Raw genomic sequence first — 25,754 nt, 5'->3', positions numbered from 1 at the left:
TTTTTTTTTTCTTGTTTAAAAATGTGAGACAGCTCATGTATTCTTTCCTCACATTCGTCTCGCCTTTCTTTTTTTTTTTTCGTTCTTCTTCTTTTCTTTCCCTTTTCTTTATGTTCTCTCTCGTTCTTTTTTTTTTTTTCTCCTTCTTATTTGCGTTTCTTCTCTCACTGCACGCCATCACTTGTCTTGAGCACCACGCGAATACCAATACTCGTAAGCTCTGCAGCCCACAGCCGCAACACCTGCGGAATCTCCACAAACGCAATTGTGTCTGTTGCCTCCTGCGAGCCGGCGCCGCAGAACTTACATGTCTTCCACGTGGAATACTCCGTTGCGTGTCGTTCGTATATAGACAGCAGTGATCCACACTCCACGCAAATAAAGGCCTTTGTTTTATCGGAAACATGTAATAAACGGTCCACCACCACCTCTGCCGCCCCGTGTGAGAGTAAACCATCCCGCTCCATCTCCCCCACACGCACACCGCCGTGTCGTTTACGTCCCTTCACCGGCTGCCCGGTTTTAGTGACGGCGCGGTGTGTGTGCGCGTCTGTGCGGGCCCGCGCCTGCCACTTGTCATTCACCATGTGTCGTAGTCGTTGATATCCACAAATGCCCATAAACACATCCGCCTCCATCTCTTCTCCACTGATGCCATCAATAAGTTTTTCACGTCCATATCGATTGTATCCAGCACGTTGAAGTGCACTTCCAATCATTTCCGCAAACCGTGGTTGTTCATCTATCACACTCCATGCACTGTGATCACAGAAATGACCCTCAATAGCACCCACCTTCGCTCCCATCATTTCAAGCACCATACCTACCGTCATACGAGAGGGAAAAGCATGAGGATTAATAATAACATCAGGAGTTATACCATCCCTTGTACTAAAAGGTAAATCATGAGAACGAATATGAAGTGGAAGAGTTCCTTTTTGTCCATGACGAGATGAAAATTTATCACCAACAGCTGGTGGACGTGGAATTCGAAAAACAACAAGAACACTTGTTGGATCTGGTCCATCGTATGTAAGGGGAACAACACTGTGTACCCAAGCATTTTCTCCCTTATCAAAATGTCGCCATTTTGTTACATGATGACGAGTATATTCATAAACTTTTTTGTTAGTTAAAGGATCAATACGTTCATACCTCTTTGCACAACAGTATACTGGACTATTATCACGTAAAGCAGGATATTTATGATCTGAATCAAAAGAAAAAAATTCTGTTACTCCTGGTACCGCACGTTTATAAGGGAGTCCACGAGGATCTAACTCTGGTGTAAAAGGTTCTCCATTTGATAATAAATTTTGAAAAACAAAAACATCATCTTTATCTCCTTTTCCACCTGCTGTTATAACCTTAGCCACTGTTATTCCTGCATGAAGCATACCAAACTGTGAAGCCGTACTGTTTAATATGACTGCATCATCCAAATCATACCCAGTATATGCAAGAATAGCGACAACAGCGTTAACTCCCAAATTTACATCATCTAATCCATAGTAATCCATTGGAAGAGTACGACTGATATAACGTTGTGGAAAATACATACGGAATAATTTCGCTTCTTTTCTCCAAGCTAATGCTTGTAATTGTGTACCCGCTGACTGTTTAGAAAGACCACATTGAAAGAGATTTCGTGGAGAACAATTATGTTCAAAAAATGGAATAGTTGTAGAAGTTAAACTTAGAATATTACTACCATTTTGTTCCATAAACTCATACTTACGATTTAATTGTGTAACTCCATCCATAAGATCTGAAGGAACGCTAGCAATATCAAGCCAGGCTTGCTCCCATACTCCAACGTATACCAAGGGAAAAGGTAGATCATCATTACGAGATGAAGATTCAATTTGTTGTACAGGACGCATTAATCTACCATAATCATAAAATATATATAATCCTTGTGGATCTTTATTCCCTGGAGGAACATATACAATTTCAACAGTATTTAAAATACTTACATTTTGTCGACGTACAATACCACTTTGTTCCACCATTTTTCGTTTTTTAAGTGCTTTTTTACGTTGTAAAGCTTTACCAGCTTTTTGAGCTTCATCTGGAGACAAATATCCCAATAATTTTCCTTCTACCCAAACAGGTACAGTATCCACAAGGCAATCCACCAAAGAGAAATTGGATGAACTATTACGAAGACCATGAATTTCTTCCTTAATCCACGAAAGTAAATCCATTTCTTGTCGTGATTCAGATAATACTGAATTAGACATAATAGTACTTATACTCAAGTGATTTAAAACACCACAATCTTCACCATCAGGACTATGAACCATACAAATAAATCCATAGGCCTCACAAGGATATCGTCGTACTTCACTGGAACGCATCTCTGCAATAGTTTTACCACGATGTAAACAACGAAGTTGTTCAAAAAAGCGGTAAAAGTTAAGATGTTCTGCCATAACTACCCAACCAGATGTTTGAGGACAATAGAAATCTTCTTCACGATCTAGAGTAAGGTTTCCAGTAATTAAAACACGATGAAGTGCATCCAAAGGATCACTCACACTTCGTCTTTCACTGTACTCTGCATACTTTCGTAATTGTGTAATGACTCCAACAGACTCTTTCGCTGGCATTTCAGAAAGTTTTATAATACATTGAAATAAATGAGATGGAATGTGACTTCCCAAGCGGTATACAAAACCTTTCATATATTTATTTAAACATACTTCAAAACCACCCATCAAAACTTGTGAAACAGTAAAAACTTCTTGATAAGCAGGAACATCATTACCTTGATGATCACATACTCCATCAAAGAAAGCATATAACTGACGCACAATAGCTATCATCACATTAAATTTTTCTTCTAATTCTTTAATAAGTTGAGGAGGAAGCCAACTATTACATTCTTCTGGAGAAGCAGATGCTGACAAATCTGGTGTAGGAACATTTACATTCAAATGTGGAAGCACATGACGACGTAACATGAAAACTCCATACCATGCATCATGTTGAGCTTGACAAGTAGAATGAAATTGTGGAAGAAAATGAAAAGTATTAGATGTCTGATGATATTTTCGGTACATTCTACCAAGTACTGCAATGTAATCCAAAAAGTGAGTAAGTGTGGCATATGGTTTTTGATGATGATGTTGTAATAGTGCTTCTACACGAGCGGCATGAGAACTACTACTATCGGTAAAACCTAAAGTTAGAAGTTTATATATTTCCATTGGAGAACATTGACGAGTGTTTAAGGCGAATAGTAAAAGAGGAACTGGTATGTGCCAAACCACCTTTCGTGCAAAACTAAACACAACCTCACCTGTAGTAGTGTAATAGAAGTAATTTTGTATAGTCAATCCACTAGGACGCTTACAACGAATAACAACAGCTTTTGGTGAGAAAAAAGGTCCTTGTGTTGCAAATCGCTCTCGATGGATATTTATTGGAACATTACATCGCTGCATAAGAAGTGCACGTAAAATACGTTCGCCTCCTCGCATAATAAAATATCCACCAACTTCTTTCTGATCTTCAAGAGCCCGAAAATTATCATGACGAGAATCTGTTCCACGTAAAGCACAACGTGCCCCTTGTACCATCTCTGGAAATTCCGAAAAAGAAATCCACAACTGATCTTTACTGGGTACCAACGCGGAATAACGTTCATGTTCTTCTACTGGAACATTATGTTGACGCATGAGTGAAAGAAATTCTGGCATAAGTGTATAAAGTGTTACCACTCCACCTTGTGTATCTCCCTGATTATCTGCAGTGAATTTAAATCCAAGTCGCACATGACATGATTGTGCGTATGTCTCACCATAACGTCGGTAGTATTGTGGAGTAGCAAAAGGTAAACAAGAATGCACGGCACGGTCATGAATATTTTGTGCTTCTTCCATAATTTCAGCTTCTTTTAAATGTTTCATCTCTACCAAAGAGGCGAGAACATGTTGTCCTGAAACAGCACGTTGTAATGTATTATGTTCTTCTTCATCCCATTTTTTTTTTAAATTGATTAACTCCGCAAGGGCACTTTTAATACGATCTTTAAGAATTGTAAACTCTCTACGTTGTGTTTCAGCTTGTACATTATCAACAGTATTCATAGCGTAGAGTGCTTGATCAGCGGTATGTATACGATTTTCAAGTTTTGTTAAATTATGCTGTGCATGTTCAATAACCATACGAGCACAACGTGCAGGTCGAATACCAATTGCCACATCCAATATAACGAGAGAAACAAGTCCTACGGGTGTAGGTGTGCGTTGACCAACTTCATTAACGACAGCACTGAAGACTACTCCTTCATTTTTCATCTCACGCACAAATGCCTCTACACGTTGTTCTGCAAAAGCATCAAAGTCTGCTATATGAAATGAAACCAAATCTGATAAAAGTTCCGTATTAACACGACTTGGTAAATTAGATGGTGAAGAATCTACCAAGTGTTGAAGTTCCTCCAATTCACGTTGTACTTCTTGTACGTAATGATAAGAGAGTCCTTCATATACAGCTACAGAATGACCTGTTTCCTCTTCAGAAATTTTAAATACTCTTGTTGCGGTATCTTGTAAGGCACGTACCTGTTCGCTTACGTAGTGGAGATGCTTTGGACCGCCTGATTCCGGACTACCAAGTTTTCGCGGATTGTACTCAAGCTTTGGCAGACGTTCACGTAAATCATCGAAGAAATGAAGAACATCTTCCCCGCCAGCGGTGTCGAGAGGAGCACAATGGGCCTGACGTTCTCCAATGTACCGCAATCGCGTGATGGAGTTTCGAATGAGTTGCAGCCGCTCAAACGGCGTCATTTTCGCTGGTGGCAATCGCGGGTCGCCGTGCTGCAGCTGCTGGCGCTTGTGGCGGCTGGAGACGCCGCTGTGCAGCGAGGCGGAGTTCTCGCCCACCGACGAGGCGTGTGATCGGGAACTGCGCAGCGAGGACTTGGTGGACATGCGAGCAATCCCTTTTTTCTAAACTCCTCTGCGATAGAGAGAGGGAGAGAGAGAAAAAAAAAATAATACACAGAAGAAAAAGGAAAAAAGGAAAAAGAGAGAGAACCAACGTTGATAAATGAGATAATACAGGTGTAGTAGGGGAAAAGAGGGGGAAAGCAAAGGGGGCGATGATAAAAAGATGGTTAGAATAATAATAATAATAATAATAATAATAATAATAATAATAACTCAGACCGAAGAATATCTAGAAAAAAAAAAATCGTACTTTGCAATACAATATTGCCCACCCAACAACCACAGCCATCATCAACAACTACAACCACAAGACAATAATAATAAGAAAAATAACATCATGATAGAGAACATATAAATAAAAATAAAAAATAAAAATAAATAAATAAATAAATAAATAAATAAAAAGTAAAGAATCACTGCAATTCACACTTTACCGGTGAAAACTTGGGCCCATCACAATCCAAAATTGGCCCAATAAAGAAACACTGTGGTAAACAATGTTGTAAAGACACAATTAATTGCCACCCAGTTATAGCGAATAAAAACACCGAACATGTAAAAAATACGTGGCACATCAATAAATAAAAATTTTTGTAATCGTCCACCTTCCGTGTTATACATAAATTTCAGAAGTTCTAATTGTTTTTCAGCATCTTCTTTGGAACGAATCATACGAAAAAGTGGGGCATAGGTAACAAAAGTTCGTCTAATATTTTTTCTTTTCATTTCTGATATAATATCAATCGCCTTATCATATTCATCATTTAGGCAATAACTTCGCACCATCTGATTCGCCAACTCACGCTGTACTATTTTTGGTTGCGCAACAGAACAGTCCATAAGTTCCTCATACAATTCTTCTGCCTCACAGAGCGACATTTTGCCACGCTCCACATCGTATGCAACTAGACTAAAAAGAGGAACCAGATGATGTGCGCCTAATGTTGATAAAATGTGTTGATGTTCCCTAAGACCTCCATCATGAAACCATAATGTGTGAATAGAGGGACGAACCTCAAGATGCAGAAGGTGTTTTTCTAAAAAGTCATCCGCGTTTCGAATCCCAAGGGAGAGCTGAGAGAGTGTCATCTCCACCTGCCGCTCCACACGCTGAAGAGCAATAGCATTTTCAATCTGCACTACCTGATCCATTCTGTTGTATAGAACTGGCGGTAATGATCCGGTGATGCCAATGGCCCGCAATGGGCGCTGCGGCCGCATCATCATAAAGTGATCGTACGCAGGCTTCACCGACGGCATGCCGCCAACAAATGCAGGCGTGACGGGATAACAACCAACACCCATCCACGGTGCAACAGTCATGCGGCCTCGTCGCCGTGCAGTGGAGGCACGCATATATGATAGCGCCGCAGAACTATATGGAAACAAACAAATAGTGAAATAGAGAAAAAAAGAAGAAAAAGAAGAAAAGTGGAAAAATGAAACCCAATAGTGAAAAAATACAGAGAAATATATATATATATATATATATATATATATATATATATATATATATAGTAAGAGTTCTAGATAAACAAAAGTTCAAACAAAAAGGAAGGGAAAAGTGTGAATATGGACTACGGCACTACTAAGAAGATATTTCACTCTTGCTTACCCTTCTTTTTTTTTTCTTTCTGTTTTCTTACCGTACACCATACAGCAAATAACCGTATACTTGCAATGACTGTGCCTGTGTATAATATCATATTGATGGCACGGACTGCGTTACAATTTCACCCTCAAGTTTCGCGGCGAGTGATTCCGCCTCATCATATGTCGATATCATTGCCTGCGCAAGAGAGGATGCTTCAGTATTTAACCAAGCAATATCACGATCCAACAACGCGATAGGAACATCTGGGAGTGCAGTCAGTGCACGTTCCAGCTCGGCAAAGTGACGATCAAGTTCATCCACAATTCTACCAATACGCTGCTGCTCTACGCCCGATTCCCACTCTAATCGCTGTGCTGCGGTGTCAACTAGATCACATTCCGCACTAGTCGTATCTGGTGATCCTGTCGATTGTGGTAGTGCGTCCTTCACTGTAGTAAGCAATGCATCACGCATCGCCTCAACACACCGTGAGAGGGCGACTTCAGCCTCCACAATGGGTCTCGACATGGCTTATCAATAATACAATTAATAAATGAAGGCATAAAGTAACATAGATTAATAACCGTGCAAAGAGAAAAAGAAGAAGAAAGAAAAAAAAAAAAAAGCCCTTATTTAAAAAGATTATGGTTCTTGAGTTGTTTCAGGCTTTGGTTACTCCATTATATTTATATATATTACATACATATATAAAGAAAATAAAACCACAGCATTACTGCAAAATTTCATTGTCACAGAATCAGCAATTTACACAATATCGGAACAGACAGTAAATTCAGCTCTACAAAGCCAACATATAATAAAGAACCAGTAGAACTTAGAAAATGGCAGATTCCAGAGTCTACCCTTCCTTAAGAGATCCCCTCCACGTTGGAACGGGACAGCAAAAGGATAAAAAGAAAAAAAAAAAAACAAGTTTAAATCCTTTCGAGTCCTTCACCAAAAAGAAATTAAACATACACAACAACCGTAACAAATCCAATTTAAAAAGAGAGAAACAATATAACATCCACCAATCCATCATATAATATAGTTTCTCTCCAAGGGTACATTCTTTTAATAATATTCTACACCATTCATAGTTGCAGAATAATAATAATAATAGTAATAATAATAATAATAACCCTTTTGACATTACATAATGGTGCAAGTTTTTGACATTTTTCCCATTAGCATCGCACGTTGTTTGCCTTTCAGTTGTTGGAGTCTTTCAACCTCTATACGAAGCGTATTAGGGTACTCTTCACCAAGAAAAAGAATATCACCGTCTCGCAGATTGTTTGCTCGACTCAGGTCAACAGTCAAAAGATTTCCTTGATTTTTCATATCAAAAAGCTGCCAATTAACTTTTCTTGAAGAGGCAGCTAAGTTATTAACTATGGAAACAATTTTATCAACAACACGACCCACTGACCATTGCTGGGATAAGGCAATACAAAAAGGAGGAACAGTAGAAGTAAGTAAATGATCAGCAACGAACACTGCGACAACAGAAACAGCAGCGCCCCCAAATTGAGAATCCATACCACGAGGGTTACTTCTAGTGTGGGAAAAAATAAACTCATCAAGAGGAGGAGGTCGCCGAAAAGGCCAAGAATCAAGAAGTACGGAAGTCTTTCCCTCTTCTTCTTCTTTTCGTCCCTCTTGTTGTTGTTGTTGTTTTTGCTCATTGTCATGATTCTTCTCCTTATCAATGGGGACAGCATTGGTAGTCTCCATACATTCAGAGGTAATTATACAACCAGAAGAAGAAGAAATTGGTGGAGAAACATCTTGTTCTTTTTCTTCCTTTGATTGACTAGATTTAATTCGAATGCGCACTGCAACCGCATGCAAACGAGAATTACTTTGCAATTCTCGAGGATTTGAGAAAAGTCGTTTCGTCAGTGTCATTTCTAAATTTACCAATAAATCAGAAGAATTATTACAAGAGAGATCATCTAAGTTTGTTTTTCTTTCTTCTGTAATACGTCTAGATTTCAAAGGAAGGACAACGATATGATTAGCAAGGGAAGCTTCTTTTACCGTTAATGATACAGGAATAGGTCGTAACACAATCTGTTTTGTACCCTCAACATGGTATAATGTCTGAGTAAGTAAATTAGACATAAATAGAGGATGTGAATCTTTTAAGCGGTCTATTAATTGACCAACAGACATTTCAACCGCTACTTCAAGAGAAACAACTCCTAGAGAATAATAATCTTGATATTTATTAAGCTCTAACTCTTCCTTGCATACCAATAGAGTAACAGGTATCATAGTACCACGATACGTTGATGGTGCCAAACGTAATGGATGATTTGGTTGATATTGAGAACATAGAAGCTCAAATTCATCCGTCACATTATTATTATTATTATTATTATTATTATTATTATTATTATTATTATTATTATTATTATTATTATTATTATTATTATTATTATTATTATTATTATTATTATTATTATTATTATTATTATTATTATTATTATTATTATTATTATTATTATGTAAGAGAGACTTTTTAGGTCCAAAGTCTTGCAAACTTGTCTTTTCATTACTTTCGTGATCATGAAAACGATGTTCAGCACAGAAATTTTGATGGCATACTTCACACGGAGTAAGCACGCACCACCTACTTCCACATATTATACAAGTGTATTTTAACTTGTCTTCTGTCCTTATTGTCTCATCCACCGCCTTACCTTTTACATCTTCAAGAACACAAGGTTTCTCTGTTGCGGGAACATTATGGAAATTAATATGTTCACTACAGAAAACACCATGACACCTATTACAATTCAAGGGCAAAAAATCAAAAAGACCACAAACAGAACAAAGAGCCCCTTCGCCCTCACATTGCAAACTCATTTTATTTTTCCCTTTTTCAAAGACACAACCCTAGCAATATGAAATGATATTCACGTGCTCTTTTAATGATTTAGCAGCCTCTCTCTCTCTCTCTCTCTCTCTCTCTCTCTCTCTCTCTCTCTCTGTTTATCTATCTATGTGTTGTTTGAAGAGAAATAAAATAAAAAAAATAGAATAAAAAGAGTAGAGACAGTTCCAAAAGAGACTAAAAACAGTACAACAAAACAGAAAAGAAAAAAAAAAAAAAAACATTTATCACAGTTAGAGGATAACTGCAATAAAAAAATAAATTAGCATATAATATACGACATATAACGCCTCGCTACCACAGTAGGTCTTCCAGGTAAGCTTGGCTATGTTAAATAAGCTGAGGTGCTATCCAAAGCTCATTTCACTACTTAACTAGCAATAGAAACCAATTATTTTCTACTGTCCACAGCTTTACTACTACTATTACTACTACTATTACTAGTACAAAAACCAAGGTATTCAAGTATTGTACCCCACTAAAAATACCAAACCCCAGAACCCATCCTCTACACGAAGATAGATAGAAATATTTATGTACAAGAGATTGATAACAGATAAAAAGCCACCAACCATTACAATTTAAATGTAATAATAATAATTATATATATATATATATATATATATATATATATATATATTTCGTCCCTTTCCTGGATCACTCCATCGCATTTCGTTCTCTAATACCATCTCCAACGTTCTAGTCGCTTATACTTATGAATAAACTCCTTTGTATAGACCTGGGATGCGTAATAATGCTGATCCTGAAAGTGTGAATAATGTGGCATGTAAGCTGCATGGTAGAGGTAAGCAACAATACCCATTGGGGCAGAAGCCAAGAAAAAAATTGGTAAAAATGTATCGGTCATCGTCCATTGATGTGGAGGATTAAACCATCGACCAGAAAATGGGGGAGCAAAAAGATTTGAAGTGGCATGGCCACGAACAAGTGTGGTTCGACGAAGCATGATTAATTACAGACTAAACGTATTCCCTTCCTTCTATTCTATACTAAAAAAAAAAAAAAAGAAAATCCAAACACCAAAGAAATTAAACTTAAAATAAAGTCAAACATACAAAATAAATCACAAATCACAAACAAAAAAAAACATACACACTCAAAAGCCTTTTAAAGAGAACTCACATTTTTTTAAAAAAGGAAACAAAACAAAAAAACTTTTTTTTCTCTCGTACTGCGTTCTGTACCCTCGTAACCGATGATGGTAGCAACATGTACCCAACGCACAATCAGTTTCGGATTACTACATTCATTACACTCAGAGACAAAATAATTATCTCAAAAACAAAGAAAAAAACACTCACATGTATTTTGTCCCTTGCTACTAGTTCTTCTTTTTATTGTTTTTGTTGCATCTTGCTTGGATGTCTTCGTGACTTAATGCGGGTTATTGACCTGCACGACGTTCAGCCATTAAAGAATCTAACGATTTGGCCGAATATTGCCCTTGTCCACCAAAATGTCCAGAAAATTGAGCCATTTGTTGTTCCATCGGGTTTACACTATTTGAGGTGTTGTTAGTGGTCGCCATCGTGGGCGCATTTGTGAACGGTGCATACCCTTGAAAATTGTTTCCACCTGCGGTAAAGGGTGCCTGTGGTGCTCCAGCAGGAGGAAATTGACCCCCATTCCCTGGCGGCGCCCCCCAGTAGCCTTGTTGTGGCATTGCACCATACGGTTGCTGCATAGGAGCCCCACTAGACCATCCACCAATTTGTCCTTGTGTAGACTGTTGTTGAGGGACTTGTGGTGTTCCATACCACATACCAGTGGGGGCCGTACCAAGTTGTTGTGGTTGCGCCGTTGGCGCAGTTTGAAAAGCACCAAACATATTTTGCTGCTGCTGCTGTTGTTGTTGTTGTTGAAGTCGTGTATCCAAAAAGGCGTCAAAAGGGTCCACAGCAGCTTGAGTTTGAGTTTGTTGAACGGGAGCGCTAGATGACCAACTAGGTTGTTGCGGATTGGAGTTAACTGGTGCAGGAGTTGGAGCCGGTGCAAACAAATCATCAAGTACATCCGGCTTGGGTGGTTCAGCTTTTGGTGGAGGTGCTTCAGTGGTGGTAGTAGTAGTATTGGCAGTAGGAGTTTTTGACGTTTGTGTGGTAGGTGCATTTTGTGCGGGAGTAGATGATTCCTTATTGTGTGTGGCGCGCCTCTGTTGTTCCTCCTCTTCAAGTCGTCTTGCCAACTCCAGATCTGAATTATAGGCCGCTTGGGTCACCGTACTGGATTGTCCTCGACTTTGTTGATTATACATGCGTTCCGCCTCAACGACGGAGATCCCGGCCCGACTCTCTTCCTCGCGTTGCATTCTAGCAGCGAGTTCCATATCGTACCGTTCTTGTTCCTCCCTTGTGCGTGCCTGATACGATGGGCGGTCATAACTGTATGAAGACGGTGGGGGTGGTGAGCTGCGTGAGAATCCCTGATAGCGTGTGGATGCGTAGCCGCCCTCAGCACTGGCGGAACCGGCCAACTTTGAGCGGGTGAGGGCCGCCTTTTCACGCTCCTCCCGCAGCATTGCACCGTCACTGAGGAGTTCACACAACTTCTTCGCCCGTTCCCTAACAGAGAGTCCGTGGTCCGTCCCTTTACTTCCCGTGTAGTAAAAGGTCTGGGAGATGAGACGCACGGTGGGAAGTACAGTACACACCGCTGGAAGTCCAGACTCTGGCACATTACGTGCGAGATAGTCAAGTAGTAGCAAAGTTTTATAGCAAGAACGCCATGATTTGTCTCGATGCTTTAGGCGTAATTTAATTTCTTCCATTATATCAACAGACCCACGTGCGAAAGCACGGCAAACATCTTCCATTTGTGTACCAGTCGGACCCCATGGATCTTCATTTGTGGCTACGTGAACAAGTTCCACATACTCGTTACCAGAAGTCTTGACACGCAAAAGTTCCTTTGCGGCGTGAAGAGAAGTAGGAATGCTCATCTAAGACAGTATTGCTTTTTTACTCCCTCCTTTATACTTTGTGTCCTACTTTTGTTTTTTTTTTATTTTTTGGATTTTCTATTGTTACAACTCGATAGCTTTTTTTTTTTTTCCTCCTATTCAGTGCGTATGTGGGTGGGTGTGTTTCGAATATAGCAAAAGAAAATAAAGGAAATACAGGGGAGGGAGGTCAAAAATAATAATAATAATACCCTTATTCCACATAGTAAGAAATGTTAACTCACGGATGAACTCAAACACATAGATCAGTTATTTCACAAGACGTGAAACAACAATAATAAAAAAAAAAAAAAAATCATCATCTCAAAACTCCAGGAAACAGTTCCAAAATCCAAATAATCTGCAAAAAAAAGATTATTGACAAAGCCGTCAAAAAAAAAAAAATACAGTGGGTAGTTAAACCAAGACTTGACACTCTCTAAAACGTACGTGTTTAAAAGAGAGACTTTTATGAACGGTTATTACATAAACCGACGCCAAAGAAATTTATAACTCCATTTAAACATTTACTCCATTTCAATATAAGGTGCCACTATTTCAAACCGGTATCAAAGTGTCATTGTGGCTGATAGAGTGAATCCGCAAAAAAAAAAAAAAACGCATGGCGACCACATTGCTCTTGCTTTAATGTGGTATGTGATGGACCTTTTTTTTTTTTTTTACTATTAGATCTACACTAAAGTAAAAAAAAAAAAGAGGGAAAACAAAAACAGATAATAACGTCAAAGAATCACATATACACACATATACAAATACCTGCGTTTTTTGTCCTATAGACAAAGACACAGGAGGCATAATACACACCTAATTTCACCCCACAAAATGTGAGATATAATCCTTAAAAGAATAAAAACAAACAAAAAATGACATGAAGTAGATATTGGATCCGAAAAGTTCTAGTACGGGATCATTGCCTCGTAGTCAGCAGTGCGACGGGCAAGGACCTCAACGTTCTTTGGGCGCACAATATGACCGTTACGGCTGCTCTTCTTGGCCTTTGGCAGTGGCTTGCCCGCCTTCTTCGCAGCCTGGAAGGCAACAAAGTCCTTCTGCTTCTGCTTGAACGCCTCCTGGCAGCGTGACTTGCGAACGTGCTCGAAGCGCACGCAGATGCGCTTGCGGATGGTGCGGTTGCGGACTGGCTTGTTCACAATAACGCCAACACCGCGGGGAGTGACGTTCCACACGATGCCTGTGCGGCCGTGGTAGTACTTGTGCGGCATGCCAGCGCGCACGGCGGAGTCCGCCACGACATCGACGTAGTCGCCGACCTTGAAGTTTGTGAGGATGGTGCTCACGGAGGGCACGCCGTGCTTGCGGAACTTCTTCGCGAAGAGGTGGCGGGTGCCACACTTGTAACCGTAGGAGTGAACCATCTTCGGCTATTCCTGTCCAGGGATTGAGATGGAGTAGTAATAAATATAGGGAGAGTGGGAGGAAAGAAGGAGAAAAAGAAAAGAGAAGGATCAATATCAAATTTCAAAGAAATACAAACACATAGTACAAGATTATATATATATATATATATATATATATATATATATATATATATAACGCAATGGTGTGCTTGGAAAAATAAACAAATTATACCATCAGTATTACAAAAACACATGGCGGAATTTTTTTGCTCTCACAGAAATGTATGAGAAATATATGAAGAAAATACTTTGAAAAACAAGAAAGAAAAACTTACTTTCCTTCTGTTTTGTTTTTTTTTACTTTCCTTACATCTTTGCGGCACCCACGGCACTGCATTCTCGCAGCAGCATAGTGTGTGCAAAAAAAAAAAAAAAAACCTTATATGTTGTTGCAAAATAGCAAACAATAACAGCACCTCACGGCAACCCGTGTATATATTTTTACAGTTAAAGAAAAAAATTCCTTTCAAAAAAAAAAAAAAAAAGGGCTGTCAAATAAGACTACAAAGAGCAGTAACAAAAGCAAAAGACATCAAAGCCAATAAGAGAAGTAATAGTCAACAACAACCAAATAATAACATTAAAAAAGAAGAATAAAGAAGACACGAAGACGAGGGAAGAAAACACATCATAACAAAAAATCTTAATAGCTTCACATGCAGTATTTCTTTCTCACTTCCTGCCCTATGTCTATTAAAGTACACTAACGAGCCAATTTACTTTCATCACCGCTCAGAAAGGCTGTAAGAAAGATATACGCAAAGAGAGTAAAAAAAAAAAAAAAAATAATGTCTCTTTTGCTCAAGGCAAAAGAGGTGAGTAAAATAAATGTCTATTGTATGACAGAAACTTCTACGGAAATAATAAAAAATAAAAGAAAAACAAAAAGAACCCCATGTCTACATTTTCTTCTTTTAAGAACTTTGCTGTCTCTGAACAGCATTTTTTTGTAGTGAATTGCGATCAAAAGTAAAGCGTCGAAATAAATATATACGCATTCGCCTCAAAAAACCGATATATCTACGATTCGTTCTAACAGGCATTGGCAATTCGGAAGAATATATTGTAATGCCATCAGGTAGACTTCGTTGTGCTAATGGCCGGCGATAAAAACTTGACGATTTTGAACCATGTGATCGGGGTGGTAAAATCTCAGTTGTTTCACCCTCATCATTCTCTTGAGAAGGTACAGTACGTATCATTGCATTATTCCTCATAGGAAGTTTATTTACAATATCCCTAGTGTAGCTTAATGGTGGAATTCCAATCATGTGACATACTCCATTGCACTTATGAGAACGAATAAAAAGACGCATCCCCTCTCTTCCAAGATTACCGCGACCGTAACCTTTGCCATCAAAGGTTAATATTTGTGGATCCGTATAAATATCATTCACACCTTGAATATCTACAATCATCAATTTTCTTTGGCTAGCATGATATGAAAAATGGGAAAATGCCTGTGGAGTCCATCGTGCTTCATCTGGTACATAACCACTATTATTATTGTATTTTGTATAATTTCCATCTAATTGAGGCTCTACTGCAAAAAACAATGATGGTTTACGGTCTATCAGCTCCATAACAACGGCTGGAAGAAAATATACTGGTTTAGGCGGCATGCAACTATTAAACTTTTTAGCCCAATGATTAGCTATTGTATGCATTGAGACGTCATCAAAATATTGAGTCTCTTTCACAGAGGAGTAACGATAACGTTTAGCTACCATCTTGCAATTTAATCGGTTGAGATCTATTACGTAGTACGAAGCCCGCATATCACCATGAGCGAAAGGAGTAGGAAAAATAACAACAGAAGTCTTCACAGTAGTCCATACACCATGAGTTGTATCCCATTCATATACTATTGCTGATTCAGAATATATATTCAAATGAGCTTTTAAACAAAATCTGTAGTGAAGATCAATAAATGCCCCTAATGGTAAGGCATCTACAGAACCATTTTTTAAAGGAATAATTGCAGGTACTTCTTTTTTTGCCTTTATTCTGCTATTACTACTTCTACTTCTACTACTACTACTACTACTACTACTACTTCTGGTGTCATAACTACTATAACAAGAATCACTGTAGTTATTACTACCATTAGTACTACTACTACTACTATCACTACCACCTATTATTCTAGAATCGCTACTGGACCTCTCAAAAGTTGTACGAGATAAACTACTATAAATAGTATGAGAATTACTTTCAAAACTACTCTCAGTAGTGCTATAACTGCTATAACTTCTTGAACCGCTATATTCGCGTGCATATTCACAAGTCGAACAAGATGAAATAGAGGACCGTGTAGAACAAGAATGCCTTTTTGAAGGCACTTGTTGAGCAGAATTACACAACATTTCTTGATTATTTGGTTTCATGGGTTGATTAGTTACAACACAAATCATCTGATTGGTGGTGAGAGAAGGAGGAATACGGGTAGAAACAATATCTTTGTTTCTCTTCTCAGAAGTATCCATTGTACAATCCCCCTTGGCTCCTGTATTCTCAGAAGGGGAATTTGGCTCTTCTTCTTCTTTTTCACTCATTTCGTTTAAATTAACACTCATTGGCCTCGGGGACGAGGTGGAACACCCTGCAGTCTCCAGTGGACGTGACTCCACCTGAGAAAATGAAATTTTTTCTTTTGTTGTTGTCTCTGTTGGAAACGATAACTGCGGTTGGGGTTGCATACACGTTTGTTTGTCATTTACCGTAGCATTAACCACACATTCGTCCGAATTTGTAGTCGTGATTAGCGACTCACTCACGTCATTCTTCACATCTAATGAGTGGTGAGAAGATCTCATTTCACTCTTCTTCCCTTTCACTATTAGTGGTACGGTTTCAGTCACTTCCACACATTTACTATCCTTGTTGTTTTTACGGGATTTTTTATGAGAAACGTTAGATCTATTGAGTGGGGAAGCAACACATTGTGTGGGTTTGTTCTCAGGCAATGATAATAAATTCTTCTTTTCATCATTAACTTTATTACAATACAATTTATTATCCTGGGTGTTTTGTTCACCTATGCAGGAACTCTGACTTTGCTGCTGCAAGGTTTCTTTCGTGCATGACATTTATTTAACTTCACTCTAAAAAAAAAAAAAAAAATACTACTACACTGAAAAAGAAAAAAAAATAAATAAATAAATAAATAAAAAAAAAGTAACAATAATAATACGACACACTTGGGTAACAATATGAAAACCCAGCAGAAGATGAAGTTAATATACCGGTTTGACTTCTTTTTTTTTTTCTTCCTTACTTGGTTTATCAAGTTCCGCAGATGATCATTATGCGACATCTGTGAAGAAGAACAAGTCATCAACCCCCCGACTCACTTCTTCATTATGTATAATGCTGCGTTTGCCCAGAGCACTTGTAAAACAAAGACGGTCTAAACATCTTCCAATACAAAGATAAGCACTAGCAACCTCCACTTGTGCCTCCCACTCCGTTACATCTCCCAACAACATTGTCGAAACTGGGCCAGAACACATAGAGCGTGATGTGTTAGAAAAATGAAGAAAAGGTGGAGTAAGAATAGCATGGTTGTACAGTGTGTAACCAGGTGTCTGACCTATTGTGCTTGTCCCACCAACTGAAGGATCATTACTATATATAGATGGATTACATGTTTCCCAATTCAGTGTGGAAAAGTTTCGTTGTGAAAAAGTCACCTGCATTACAGCTTCTTCAATTGTTAAAGAGTTTGATTTTAATAAAACATTTTCCATGTAGGCAACAAGTGCGTCCTTTAGTGCTCTCATGAGACGAAAAACAATACATGAGGAAAATATATTATCACTTGACATTTCTTGAATTTTGTAGTTCAAATAACTTACTGCATATGCTTCTGCCATTCCGCCTGCTGGCATGAGAACATTCAAATGAGATGGTAAACAAAATACATTGACTAAATGATGTAGTTGGCGATGAAAAAGTCGTTCCATAAGTTTAACGTCAGCAGCACATTTACCACCAAATACAACACTAAGAGTTTTTTGTACAATTCGTATAATATTCTTTTTCTTGTCGTTTTTTAACGGTTCAAGTACCAAAAGAAGTGAACGACATTCATTTTCACTATGTTGTTTGTGAAAAACAGTTGTAAAGAGTGTTTTTATTCGCAAATGGGCTACAACAGGATCAAAGTGAAGTGATTTTAATCTTCTTGGTAAAACATGGAAAGCCATTGCTAACTCTGTCATTACCGTTTGACCAACTGAAACTGCAATTAATACAGTTCGTGTATTATCTCCCAACCCCTCCATGTATTGTAATAATACTTCTTCCACGTGACCCTTTATTACGATAACCACCAAACCTTTTTTTACACTCTTTACCATGAAGGCCAAACGTTGAAGGTCAGGGTTATCATCTGATCCTACAAATTCGGTGGTAAACTCTGAGAATAATAATAACATTTCGACATGACAACCCTTATCCTGAAGTAAAGACTCAAAGGTATGTAAAGGGGTAAGCACAGAATTCCTCGAAAATGAAGAACTGCCCCTTTTCAAACAATATTTTGTTATAAAAGAAATACCTGGTATAAGATATCCTTCACTCCTCCCTGTAGACCACCAAAAATCTTCATCCCCTACAACGACACAGAGAAGTTGATCTACAAGTTTGTGTAAAGATGTTACCCTCTCTTGTTCCATTGATATATTATCATCGGTAATAGCATCCATAAGACGAGAATAAATAGAAATAAAACAATCCACTGCTAATTTACCTGCTTCATAACCACATGAAAGTGGATCAAATCCAAAAGTTTTTTTAAGGTACTCATGTAATATGCATGAAGAATAGAAAAAGGAATTATTTATCCTCTCATCATTTATTATTTTTACACTTGCAGAAGAGACAACTGTCTCTGCCAATATATCAGAAGGTTTTACTAGAAGATTTTTATTACGCAATTCTTGAATAAAATTCAACATTAAATTGCTGCAGCAATTTATATCAGAATTTTCATTCTCCTTATTTTCATTTAAAAAAGAAAAATCTTCATTCTCACATAAATACATGAGTTGACTTATTCCCTCGATATTTCTGCTAGAAGATATAACTGCCTCTTTCGCTAATGTGTGATAGGTATGGAGCACCACATAAGTAATAAAGTTAACACGACATGCCACACCCACTAATCCTTCATGCATTTGATGGTACTTCCGTAGCAACGCACAAAGTAGTTCCATTCCATCATCTGTAGAACAAGAAATTTTCTCAAGAAATTGTTGTGCATCAAATACAATGACAAAATGATCTTTTTGAAGTGAGGACTGAATAAATTTTCCAACTATATGAGTAGGATGGGTTGCATAAGATTCTACAAAATTCAAAAGCTTTAAGGCCGCTTTTTCCATAGATCACAATTTTGATTCAGTGGGAATGAGCGTCACTCCCTGAAAACCTTTCTCTTGCTGCCCTTCTGCGTCGCTTGAATAAAAGCGAACGAAAGAAAAAAAAAAAGATAAAGAAAGAACAAGCAAAGAAAGGCACAGAACTAGGTTTAAAATTGGTCTAGCGGTACCTTCTTTTTAATCGTTTATTTACACCATATCTTTAAACGGCACTTCAAGTACTGAAATACCATAATGTACTAAATCTCCCAACAACTGTGTTGATACCGAAGCACATGTATTAAATTGTCCCCTTGGAAAAAACATGGGTTGAACTTCTTTCTGGGAAAGAGGGAGGGTAACTCCATTAGAAAATAAACTTGTACTAGTTGAGCGATCCATACCAGATGAAAGCGCAGATTCCCGAGCTTCCCAGAGTCTAAGCACTTCTGTAGTCGTTGGGGCTGTACAGATTTCAAAAACTGATACATTATTAGGTGATTTTATAGGTTCTTCAACCGCATTTTGTGGTTTGGGTCTTTCTGTCGTCACACGATCAAGTGCAACTCCGTGAGCGCTTGGAGCAAGGAGTGTCCACGGCTGCAACCAAGTTGTTAATGCTGGAATGCTAGTTAACTTTGTAGAACTATGATTATTATTTGCCCCAGCTTTTACACGCGTAGTTTTTTGCGGTGTCCTCCCTTCTAACTCTGATACTGGGTCCAGTGGAGGTGATGTTCCTGTTCGTTTCGGCAATGTTCCGCGCCTATCTGTGGTTCGTTGCCGCCCATCATCAGTTCTTTCACGCTTTGTTCCCCATTTGTTCTCTGCAGACTTTTGTTGTGTCCTCGTCGTTGTAGTCACTGCAGACATTCCCACATGCTCCAAGTACTGTGCACCAAGGGCAGTAGTTTGGGACGCCACAAATCCTGACAATTCCCTGATAAAATCGGCTACTCTAATACCCTTTACCTCACCGTTAGCAACCCCCTCATCTTTTTCCAATTCGCACAAAGCATCTTCCAGGTCAGCTATTCCTACAAGTGCAGCACGACAAAATTCCGAGAACTGAGCATTAAAACGTCTTTGAGAATCTGTTCCCTTCACAACGGCACGTGCCGATTGTACTACTGTTTGAAGCAAAGAATTAATAGAAGTTAATTTTGCACTTTTAGATTCTTGAATAGCCCGAATAACGCGACTCTTTCTGTTTTCTGGATCTTCAACTTCATCGTTGGCACGCCCAACTTTAACCCGTTGCGATGACATTGGTTAGCCTTGATTACAAAAAAAAAAAAAAATTGGAGGTGAGAGAAGAGGAGACGATGTAATCTTTAGTATGAAGAAGAACAAAAAGAATACAATGAACTGCAATGCAAAAAAAAAGTAGGTAAAGTTTTTTTTTTTTCAAGCGTATTATCATCATCATCATCATCATCACTGTCACACACACAAAAAAAAAAGAAAAACATGACAAATCACCTTACCATTATACTCCACTTCTTAAAATCTCAAGCATAATATTAGTGAAATAAATGCAGGAAAGAATAGAATACTACTCACCCCCATACCCCCACCACCTCAAAAAAAAAAAAGAAGTAACAAAATAATTGGTATTATTTTTGTTGTGCCCTTGTCACCCACTGTCTTTGAATCGATAAACAGATATAGAGTTTCCAGCATAAATTTATTATTAATACAGACAAAAAGGAAATGATGAAAGTACCGCTGACCTGCCTCCTCCGCAGGATGAAGGAATGGGACAGTTGGATAGGCTTTTCAAGACATGACCTTTACAAACAATACGAATACGAATAAAATAAAAAATAAATAAAACCAATAAAGTTCTTGGGATAAGGCAATTTTAGACGACGAAAGCATAATAATTAAACAAAAAAAAAGAATAAAAAGGACAGAAGGAAGAAAACATGTTTTACCAATAAAATATAAAGTACGATTATTTTGTGTACAGACACAATAATTCTTGAGCAAGGTAGAAAATATCATTTTTTTCTTTTTTTTTTTCGAGCTGAGTTATATAAATATAACATTTATTAGAAAACCACTATTTATACCGATTCAATACACTTATAGTTTCCTTAAGTTTTTATTCTCATAATGATATTTTCTAAATCCTGTTGTTCTCTAATAATCTTAGCCTCATGCGTATTTTCTTTCAGTACATGTACTCTCATAATCTGAGTGGAACGGAAAACCTCAATAATAACTAACAATTTTTCACTTACTGAGAGTAGCAATACAGAATGAACTTCACTTAAAAAAGGATCTAGATACAGTATGAACTCTCAATATTTTATTAAATAAAATTTATTTTATTCCTGATTTTAATCGAAAAATTTTGACTCAGTAAACTCAAGTTTTACTATTTTTCCCTTATCATCTCAGATGTATTCTTTAAATGCTTAATGTCTTCGTTGTCGATAGCCTCACCACTTCCAAGGGTGGTTGCAAGCGTCCTAGCAAAAGATCCACAAAAGCTTTTTCTAGTATGGGTTCTACTATCTTAAATAAACCAAACAAACAAATCAAATGTTTTAAATAGTGTTTCAAAAAGGAATTCTTCACTTAATGAAGCATTTGAGTACAATTTCGAGACAATACATTATCTACACCTTTTTGTTTCAACATGTATAAAGTATCCTTGAGCCCTTTTTTAACGAAAAGAATAAAAAAAAAAGGCTTGCATAATCCACATGCTCCAAGAAACCGTTCAAGCTTTTATTACTTTAGTGAATACGAAACATACTCAAGAAATCGGACGAATTCCTCAGTCGTTCCAAGGTCATATAAGACCACCCATTTTCACCCTTCGAGTCTAAACATCCTTCCCATAAAGAAAAAAAAAAAAAAACCAAAAGACGAAGAAAAAAAAAAAATGAAAAAAAAAAAACAGTATCTGTTATCTGACGCACATTTAGACATTATCAAGCACAAATCATATGATACTACTTTTTTTTTTTTTCAGAGGTGGTGAGGTTTAGCTCACCACATGAGATGCATAACAAGAGAAAATTTTCTCTAAGAAGCAATTTATACACCAATAACATTTCGCATCTGACGTCGGACCTCCTGTTGCGCGTTGACATCCAAACGGTAGAATATCCATTGCTTCACAATACAATAACATAAAAAAACAGCTTCTAGACCCCATAAAGAAAGCACAATGATAACAGGTAATACAAGAATCTTGGACTTGGTTTCAGAAACACCTCTTGCGAAATCAATCCCAGAGGCACCGTAGTTAGACGGTCCAACAAAGATAAAAACACTAAAAGCCAACGCCACAATTAAACCACAAAGGCTAAGCAAATGTTTTGTATGACGTCCAGTAGAGCATGCACGGTATACTGGCCAATACCAAATAATAAAGCTCAGTGGTATTCCAATAAGATAAACAATGGAAAGTACAATACTTTGTGCTTTATTAAATCTTTTCGTAGTACCTTCACGATAAGGTGCAAGAATTACTCCAATAGTAATAGCTGTATTTATTACAAGTAACAAACATGTAATAATCCAGTTTATAAAATTCATTCGCACATATAGTCTTCTTGGTTCAGGAACAAGAGCAATTTCATGATGTAAAAAAGGCTTTATGCAAAGAAACTTGGGAGGGAAGTTGGGAGTAAGGTTAGCTTGGCGCATTGTCGTTTCACGTTCTCTCACCTGAGATTCCAGTGCATTTAATCGCTTTTCCTCTTCTATAGTCTTTAACCATCGTTCTTCAAGCAAAACTCGTTCCTTTTCCTCTGGTGTCATCCCTTTTGTACTTTTTTTATTTAAGCCCAAAACTTCTTTTGCAACACGTAATTTGTGGTTTTCTTTTCGGTCTTCACGTTTTCCCTTCTTATTTCCTTCACCATTTTCAGCGGTTGGTGAAAAAACCGAAGCCCCTTCACTAGGAGAGGGGCGGGAATCTTCTTTTCCAAACATAGAAGGCTGTGGAAGATTCTGCGCGGTCAATTTGGTATTAGGAATAGTTTTTTGCTCTTCTCTTGTTTCCACCTCTTCCCCTCCATCAGATTGCAGTTTTACGTCTTCTAAATAAGCAGGAGCTTCAGGTGGTGCATGTGGTGTCTTCGATGATATGGTTTCATTATCTGCCTCAGAGTTAAAATTATACATTTTTTGTAGTTCACTGACTTCACTTTCAAACCGATACATGGTTTAATCAAAAACTATTTTACTTTTAATAAATTAAAAAAAAAAGTATACAAGGGAAAAAAAAAGAAAAACATCAATTAAAAAAAACGATTTTCAGAATCAAACCATATGTTACGAGCTTGCACTTTTAGACCACTCAAGATAGAATTTTTTTTTCCTTAGAAAAGGTCTTTATTTCCTTTTTTTTTTTCATACAAGATACATTTTCTCTAACATGAATGCGACAAGGTAATACATAGAAAAAAAAAAACACCAGGGAACCCTTCAGTACAAAAGAGAAAAAGGAAAGGACCGCTTATTTGACATTGGGAGGAGGGATCGAAACGCACAAACCCAATCAACTTATACCCATTACAAGCAATTTGTAATAGCTTTTATGTTCTTCCCTTTTAATCCTTTCTTTTTCCCATCGTGCGTCAGACCCATGCGTCTCATCTTTGTTTACTTTGCCCATTCAAAACGTTCATTTATAATCAAGTAATTCTTAAAGAAAAAAAAAAAAGCACCCCTCTAATTTCTTTCTTCTTTGTTTGCTCCCCTTAAAACATGGTAGGGACAGGTAGAAAAATAAAAAAGACAGTTCACAGCGATATGAAATGCCCAAAATGTGGAAGCCCTATTTTTTTTTTCCTTTTTTTCCTTTTTTTTGTGCATCCACAGAGAAATATACTATATAGCTATTCAACCAGATTTGAAAAGAAGAACGGCAACTTGGCCATAATAAAAGTAAACAAAACAATGTGTTTCATGTGTAACGAAACTGCCGAAATTACGGCCGACGATGCAGTGCCAGGTTGGTTGATACTTCTTATCGAACTCCTTTTTAATATAAGCAGCAATATCCTTTTCAATGTTGAATTTCTCCAAGGCCTGTGATGTCACTTCAAAGGCGTCAGCTTGCATGTCCTCAGGCATGTCAGCAGACTTCACAACAGCTTTGCGATCGCCAGACATTGTTATTTTTCAATAAGGTTTAACTTGTTTTGGTAAGTGACGCAATACTTTTCAAGAGAAAAAAAAAAGAACATAAAAAAGAAAAATTAATAAATAGTATAACAAGAACTTAAAAAAAAAACAAAAACACTATCCGTAATCAAAACATTATAAAGACTTTCTTCTACAGAACATTCACAATAACCGTTCATTCCGTGCTAAACGAAATAACGAAATAAAGATGAACAAGCGAAAAATATCAATTCATACCAAACAAATGAGCATATCCCTTCACCAGCACAGTAAAAAGAAAAAAAAAAGAAAAAAAAACGTCTAACATACATACATCAAACGTTTCAGAAATAATACTGACGCAAATTCTGATTAAACTCAAGTCCCCTTCCAGTCAATTGGAAAGAAGCCAGGAGAGAATCAAGAACGAATAGACGTCACGATGTACAGCAGCAAAAAAAAAAGACAGTGCGAGTAAAAAAAAAAAAAAAATTTAATTACTCCTCAGCCTTTGTTTTGCGAATGGGTTTCTTCTATTCTTTACCGTGGTTTTTTTTCCACCACCCTTTCTTGGGATGGCCTTTTATGGGCAGGCAAATTCTCGACATAAGCACATGATGGAACAAAATCGCGCGGTACCACCTTTGGTTTTTTGGGTTGAACATCGTTATTCTTTTCAGGACGTTTGAATTTACTTTTCCAGTATGTTCGTTCTTCGCTTTGCCTTTCAATTTCTTTTCGTTTGTTATCTTGTGGAGGGGTAAAAACAACCGGTTCTCCTTCTCCAAAGAACAAGCTATGATAATTGCCTTGTACAGATTTATATTCAGGGTTCGTCATATTGTGACGTTCTTTGCTGAACGGCATGATTAAAGGAATAGAAGGATCAACCACAAGTCTGGACGAAGCGCCATAATCAGCACGTCTTCTTTGCTCTGAATTATAGGTTGCAACAGTATCAACCTTTGACTCGACTAATTTCTCTGTTTCCTTTTTTGTGGGATTAATCCGTTTCCACTCATTTTTCAGATATTCAGGAACTTGAGAAAAAACAAATTCTTCCTCCATTTCAATATCATTTATAAGTTCCATGACAGGTTCATCTGAAAAGAGGACGTTATATTGACATAATGACTCCAAAATACGGGAAACAGATGTTGTTGAATTAGAAATCCGCTCAAGTTCACCCCTAAATTCAAAGAGGTCTGTTGTTTCTTGTAAATGGGAGTCATTTTGTCGTGGATGAGAAAGCTCCCTCCCGGTATCTGATGCAACCATAACGGGTTGGGAATCCCTTTCTCCTGAGAAGTCCTGTTTATTCATTTTGAGTATCTTATTTTTTTTTTTCTTCTCTTCTATTACTTGAGATGTGGCAAAAAAAAAAAACCTTGAAAAAAAATAGCAAA

The 25,754-nt window shown here is 37.6% G+C and overlaps 11 protein-coding genes across 11 annotated transcripts; all 11 read right to left on the bottom strand.

Moving 5' to 3' along the window:
• Positions 1 to 164: 164 nt before the first annotated feature.
• Positions 165 to 4,943, bottom strand: TM35_000054050 (putative DNA-directed RNA polymerase III subunit; the record flags this gene model as incomplete). The annotated part of the gene is made up of 1 exon (XM_029023060.1): positions 165 to 4,943. One exon carries the CDS (start codon positions 4,941 to 4,943, stop codon positions 165 to 167), a length of 4,779 nt encoding a protein of 1,592 aa, XP_028885875.1.
• Positions 4,944 to 5,414: 471 nt separating this feature from the next.
• TM35_000054040 (uncharacterized protein) lies at positions 5,415 to 6,317 on the bottom strand (the record flags this gene model as incomplete). The annotated part of the gene is made up of 1 exon (XM_029023059.1): positions 5,415 to 6,317. The coding sequence occupies one exon, from the start codon at positions 6,315 to 6,317 to the stop codon at positions 5,415 to 5,417; it is 903 nt and encodes a 300-aa protein (XP_028885874.1).
• A 346-nt stretch (positions 6,318 to 6,663) lies between these two features.
• TM35_000054030 (uncharacterized protein) lies at positions 6,664 to 7,083 on the bottom strand (the record flags this gene model as incomplete). Its single annotated transcript, XM_029023058.1, has 1 exon — positions 6,664 to 7,083. One exon carries the CDS (start codon positions 7,081 to 7,083, stop codon positions 6,664 to 6,666), a length of 420 nt encoding a protein of 139 aa, XP_028885873.1.
• Positions 7,084 to 7,707: 624 nt separating this feature from the next.
• TM35_000054020 (uncharacterized protein) lies at positions 7,708 to 9,429 on the bottom strand (the record flags this gene model as incomplete). Its single annotated transcript, XM_029023057.1, has 1 exon — positions 7,708 to 9,429. The coding sequence occupies one exon, from the start codon at positions 9,427 to 9,429 to the stop codon at positions 7,708 to 7,710; it is 1,722 nt and encodes a 573-aa protein (XP_028885872.1).
• A 1,433-nt stretch (positions 9,430 to 10,862) lies between these two features.
• On the bottom strand, positions 10,863 to 12,416 carry TM35_000054010 (epsin; the record flags this gene model as incomplete). Its single annotated transcript, XM_029023056.1, has 1 exon — positions 10,863 to 12,416. One exon carries the CDS (start codon positions 12,414 to 12,416, stop codon positions 10,863 to 10,865), a length of 1,554 nt encoding a protein of 517 aa, XP_028885871.1.
• A 917-nt stretch (positions 12,417 to 13,333) lies between these two features.
• TM35_000054000 (ribosomal protein L21E (60S)) lies at positions 13,334 to 13,813 on the bottom strand (the record flags this gene model as incomplete). Its single annotated transcript, XM_029023055.1, has 1 exon — positions 13,334 to 13,813. The coding sequence occupies one exon, from the start codon at positions 13,811 to 13,813 to the stop codon at positions 13,334 to 13,336; it is 480 nt and encodes a 159-aa protein (XP_028885870.1).
• A 956-nt stretch (positions 13,814 to 14,769) lies between these two features.
• On the bottom strand, positions 14,770 to 16,944 carry TM35_000053990 (myosin heavy chain kinase c-like protein; the record flags this gene model as incomplete). Its single annotated transcript, XM_029023054.1, has 1 exon — positions 14,770 to 16,944. The coding sequence occupies one exon, from the start codon at positions 16,942 to 16,944 to the stop codon at positions 14,770 to 14,772; it is 2,175 nt and encodes a 724-aa protein (XP_028885869.1).
• A 216-nt stretch (positions 16,945 to 17,160) lies between these two features.
• TM35_000053980 (putative ribose-phosphate pyrophosphokinase) lies at positions 17,161 to 19,242 on the bottom strand (the record flags this gene model as incomplete). The annotated part of the gene is made up of 1 exon (XM_029023053.1): positions 17,161 to 19,242. One exon carries the CDS (start codon positions 19,240 to 19,242, stop codon positions 17,161 to 17,163), a length of 2,082 nt encoding a protein of 693 aa, XP_028885868.1.
• A 186-nt stretch (positions 19,243 to 19,428) lies between these two features.
• TM35_000053970 (uncharacterized protein) lies at positions 19,429 to 20,487 on the bottom strand (the record flags this gene model as incomplete). Its single annotated transcript, XM_029023052.1, has 1 exon — positions 19,429 to 20,487. The coding sequence occupies one exon, from the start codon at positions 20,485 to 20,487 to the stop codon at positions 19,429 to 19,431; it is 1,059 nt and encodes a 352-aa protein (XP_028885867.1).
• Positions 20,488 to 22,269: 1,782 nt separating this feature from the next.
• TM35_000053960 (secretory carrier membrane protein 3) lies at positions 22,270 to 23,403 on the bottom strand (the record flags this gene model as incomplete). Its single annotated transcript, XM_029023051.1, has 1 exon — positions 22,270 to 23,403. The coding sequence occupies one exon, from the start codon at positions 23,401 to 23,403 to the stop codon at positions 22,270 to 22,272; it is 1,134 nt and encodes a 377-aa protein (XP_028885866.1).
• Positions 23,404 to 24,888: 1,485 nt separating this feature from the next.
• TM35_000053950 (putative mucin-associated surface protein (MASP)) lies at positions 24,889 to 25,671 on the bottom strand (the record flags this gene model as incomplete). The annotated part of the gene is made up of 1 exon (XM_029023050.1): positions 24,889 to 25,671. The coding sequence occupies one exon, from the start codon at positions 25,669 to 25,671 to the stop codon at positions 24,889 to 24,891; it is 783 nt and encodes a 260-aa protein (XP_028885865.1).
• Positions 25,672 to 25,754: the final 83 nt, after the last annotated feature.

The sequence above is a fragment of the Trypanosoma theileri genome, assembly GCF_002087225.1.
Source record: "Trypanosoma theileri isolate Edinburgh chromosome Unknown TM35_Tth_5_V1, whole genome shotgun sequence".
Classification (NCBI taxonomy): Eukaryota; Euglenozoa; class Kinetoplastea; order Trypanosomatida; family Trypanosomatidae; genus Trypanosoma; species Trypanosoma theileri.
This window is presented reverse-complemented; position numbering and strand designations above follow the sequence as displayed.